We start from the raw sequence: 4734 nt of genomic DNA on the forward strand, positions 1-4734 counted from the left end.
TTCCTAAAAAGCCGATATGATGATGTTAAAGATGTCATCAAGCGTAAAATTAATGAAAGAGGTGGATTGAAGTGGTATCTATCCATGAAGGTTAAAATGAGCAGACGAAAAGAAGATGCCATAGAAACTGCAGAGCCGCATTTCCGGGGAAAATGCCAGACCAGTTTAAAATTGGAGGATATCGATGCCGGATTAAAGGAATCTATCAAAAAGATGTATACATCTATCATTGAATATCAGCGACAAGGGAGTAATTGGACGGTAGATAATGTGGTAGATCTTACAATACACATGGCACGTTACAGACCACTAAATGGCTCAAGTTATATTTCACTTCCAATCAAACTTAGATCTAAACATGCGATAGTCAATGTGAAAAACAAAGATAGCAAATGTTTCATGTGGTCGATTTTGGCAGCAATTTATCCAGCGAAATGTCACGGAGAGCGAGTTTGGAAATACAAGGAACACACTTCAAGCTTTAACATTGATACCATCAAGTTTCCTGCGAAATTAGCCGACATACCAAAGTTCGAAAAGCAGAATGAAATATCTCTTAACGTGTTTGGGTTAAACAAAGGCGAAGTATTCCCTATTCATATTTCAAAACATTGATTTGAACAACATGTTAAACTACTCATGATATCGGACAACAAGAAGTCACATTTTTGCTGGATAAAAAATCTTAATCGATTATTGGGCGACCAAAAGTCTTCTGAACATAAGCATTTTTACTGTCCATACTGCTTGCATGGATTTACAAAAGAAAGAATATTAAACAACCACCTACCATACTGCCAAACCTACGGACCACAGAAAATCGAACTTCCAACTGAAGACAATAAGTGGTTACATTACAAAGATATTCGGAAACAGCCCAAGGTACCATATATCATATATGCAGATTTTGAATGTCTTCAAGAACCTATTGTTGATAGCAACAAATGTGATCAAAAGACGAAAAAAACTACAAAACATATACCATGTGGCTTTGCATACAAAGTGGTGGGTCTGACACCTGAAATGTCAAATGAACCAGTAGTATATCGGGGTGCAGATGCTGCCGATAAATTTGTGGAGTGTATGGTACAAGAACAAGATAATATAGAACAGAAATTTAAGCATTGCGAACCCATGATAATGACTGGGAGTGATTGGCAATCCTTTAAGAAGGCAATCATGTGTCACATATGTAAAAAAGAACTAGCGGACAGTAGAGTACGAGATCATTGTCACGTGACTGGAAAATTTAGAGGGGCAGCTCATAATGACTGTAATATCAATTATAAGTTTACAGGTCGAATTCCAGTTGTTGTTCACAATCTTAGAGGATATGATAGTCATTTAATTATGCAAGCTATTGGGAAAGTTGAAGGGGAAAAGCTGAAATGTATCGCTAATAATATGGAAAAGTATATTTCTTTTTCATTGGGATGCATGGACTTTATAGACTCACTACAGTTTATGTCTTCCACATTACAAAAACTTGTGGAAAACCTGGCAAAAGAAGGTTCTAGTAAATTTAGACACGTGACAAGCCACTTTGGAAAAGTACTGATAAGTCTACTTCTGCGTAAACAAGTATACCCATACGAGTACTCTGATTCCGAGGCAAAGTTTGTGGAAACTCAACTACCACCGATTGAAGATTTTTACAGTACATTATCGGGAGAAGGTATAACCACACTGTACTATGCACATGCACAACACGTATGGCAATTGTTTAACATGCAGAATCTCGGACAGTATCACGATCTATACGTACTATCAGATGTTCTTGCATTAGCCGACGTCTTTGAAAATTTCAGGGAGATCTGCCTCAACTACTATGGACTGGACGCTGCACATTTTTATACATCATCCGGTTTAGCCTGGCAAGCTGCCTTGAAAATGACAGGTGTCAAGTTGGAATTACTCACTGACATAGACATGCATTTGTTTATAGAGAAAGGATTAAGAGGTGGAATATCAATGATATCCCATCGTTATGCCAAAGCTAACAATAAACCTGTACCAAGCTACGATCCTAATCAACCCATTAATCACGTGATGTACCTAGATGCCAATAACCTATACGGATGGGCCATGTCACCAGCGCTTCCGGTTGAAGGTTTCAGATGGCTAAACGATTCTGAAATTGGGAACCTAAACATATGTGACATTGCAGACGACAGTGAAAATGGTTATATATTAGAAGTTGACTTGGAATATCCAAGAGAGCTACACGACGACCACAACGAATATCCACTTGCTCCAGAAAAATTGAAGGTCACAAATGATATGTTATCACCCTATGCGAAAAATCTATTGGACGATTTGAGCTTAAAAGGTACCTCAACAGAAAAATTGATACCAAATTTACATCCAAAGCAAAAATACGTGGTACATTACAGAAATCTAAAACTCTACTTATCACTTGGAATGAAACTAACAAAGATCCATAAAGTCATGACATTTGAACAACGACCCTGGCTAAAGACGTATATTGATTTCAACACAGAGAAGAGAAAGCTTGCAACAAATGAGTTCGAAAGGGATTTTTTCAAACTCATTTATAATGAAGTTTTTGGAAAGACGATGGAAAATTTAAGGAAGAGAACAGACATAAAACTTTTGAATGACCAATCAAAGGCCAGAAAATTAATCAGCAAACCAACATTTCATGCCTTCAAAATATTCAACGACAACTTGGTGGCTGTTCACATGCTGAAACAACGATTATACTTAAACAGACCTATCTACGTGGGATTCACTCGATTTGTCAAAGACACTAATGTACGATTTTCAATATAATTACATAAAGGATAAATACGGATCTAGAGCAACACTCTTATTTACGGACACTGACTCGCTATGCTACAACATCAACACTGATGATATATATCAAGATATGATGGAGGACAAACACTTATTTGATACGTCAGAGTATAACCCTGAACATCGTCTTTATAGCACTTTGAATAAAAAGGTATTAGGAAAGATGAAAGACGAAACACATGGTATTCCCATACAGGAATTTGTTGGTCTCAAGTCAAAGATGTACTCATTGATATATGAAGAGAATAAAAAAACTATGCGAGAAGAAGACAGCGAAGGGTATAAAGAAGAGTGTAAGCAAACATGACACAAGACACGAACATTATAAACAAAGTTTATTCAACAAAGAAATCCACATGTCTACCATGACACAGATCCGTTCATACGACCATACGTTATATAATATATCAATCAACAAACTGGGCTTATCCCCTTATGATGATAAAAGATACTTACTAGATGATGGGATACAGAGTTTGGCCTATGGACATTGGAGAATATAATAAGGATGACAATCGATATGTTAATTACTCTACGTCTGTCATTCGAAGGAAGTGGACGTGTTTTAAGAACTCTCAAAGATGTCGAATACTTGTCCAGATTGTGGTTCAGAATTTTCGAGAAAAGATGTCATGTTGAGACATCAAAGAAACAAACACAGAATAAGTCAACCATATCCGCAAATCAATGATGCATATCCGCCGCCTCCGCCTCCGCTTCCACCACCACCGCCGCCGCCGCAAAAGAATGTGATACTGCATCACCCGTTCACTATGATGCTGGCTGGACCTACTGGTTCAGGTAAGACGTTTTGGATGAAAACATTATTGGAGAGAGCACGGACTATGATTACACCACCACCAGAGAGGATAATATGGTGTTATAAACGATGGCAGCCATTATTTAGTGAAATGCAACAGACCATTAAAAACATTTTGTTTGTTCAAGGTTTACCTGAAAATTTGAATGATGACTCATTCATAGACTCTAGATTTCCAAGTTTAATCATTCTAGACGATTTAATGAGAGACGTCACTAATAGTAAGGATGTGTGTGAACTCTTTGTGGAGGGTAGCCATCACAGGAACCTTAGCGTAGCTTGTATAATGCAGAATGCATTCACAAAGGGAAAGGAGAGTCGAACCATGAGCATCAATAGTCAGTATATAGTATTATTACGACAGACTAAAACTTAATATATTTGAAAGCAAGAACATGTTTGGTGGGGGCGATTCTAAAGAGTATATTAGCAGAAAAGAACTAGAACCACATCAGTTTGAAGAATCATTTCATAGTGAGCAGACGTATTTACTAGACGATAAAGAAATCATGCCTTCATGTGATGATTGCGGTGTAGTCTTTGAAAGCGTTCCTGATTTAGCTAGACATATGCATAAGTGGTGCCCGGAAAATAATGATTTAAAAAGAAAAAGGGAAATTGAGGATGAAAACATACCCTCAAAGAAGTATCGTGTAAACGAAATTGATATAGAAGTTGGATAAGATATGGCTTTTATAAAATTAGCTGAACTTGCCAGAGAGGCAAATACAGATATATGGGAAGAAAAAGTTCATAAATACATGGATGGTGACATGAATGAAGACCACGCCATAAGTAAGGCCAATCGCAAATTAAAAGACGAGGATATGAGCCAATTTTTGTCTAGATATAGTAGTTTAGTTGAGTATTTACTACAGTTACAAAATGGTAAACTGCATGGCAAAGTCATGCAAATGATAACAGAATTAGTTAACGATGGCATGGACACCGTAAAAGCCATTAAAGTAGCTATCAGGAAATATAAACCTATGTTGGAAAGCTATCTAGATGAAGCTATTGAAAACTAAACAAACTATGGTGGTTCTGAAAGTGAAAATAGCATTGATGACGATGAAGAGGAAGAGGAGGATGAGGAG

The 4734-nt window shown here is 37.1% G+C and overlaps 1 protein-coding gene across 1 annotated transcript; it reads left to right on the forward strand.

Annotated features, from left to right (window-relative positions):
- Positions 1 to 639: 639 nt before the first annotated feature.
- On the forward strand, positions 640 to 2793 carry LOC134684192 (uncharacterized). Its single transcript, XM_063543495.1, has one exon. The coding sequence runs from the start codon at positions 640 to 642 to the stop codon at positions 2791 to 2793; it is 2154 nt and encodes a 717-aa protein (XP_063399565.1).
- Positions 2794 to 4734: the final 1941 nt, after the last annotated feature.

This window comes from Mytilus trossulus, chromosome 1 (assembly GCF_036588685.1).
Source record: "Mytilus trossulus isolate FHL-02 chromosome 1, PNRI_Mtr1.1.1.hap1, whole genome shotgun sequence".
Taxonomy (NCBI): Eukaryota; Metazoa; Mollusca; class Bivalvia; order Mytilida; family Mytilidae; genus Mytilus; species Mytilus trossulus.

Coding starts and splice junctions, on each gene's coding strand:
- LOC134684192 (XM_063543495.1), top strand. CDS start 640: ATGATATCGGACAACAAGAAGTCACATTTTTGCTGGATAAAAAATCTT.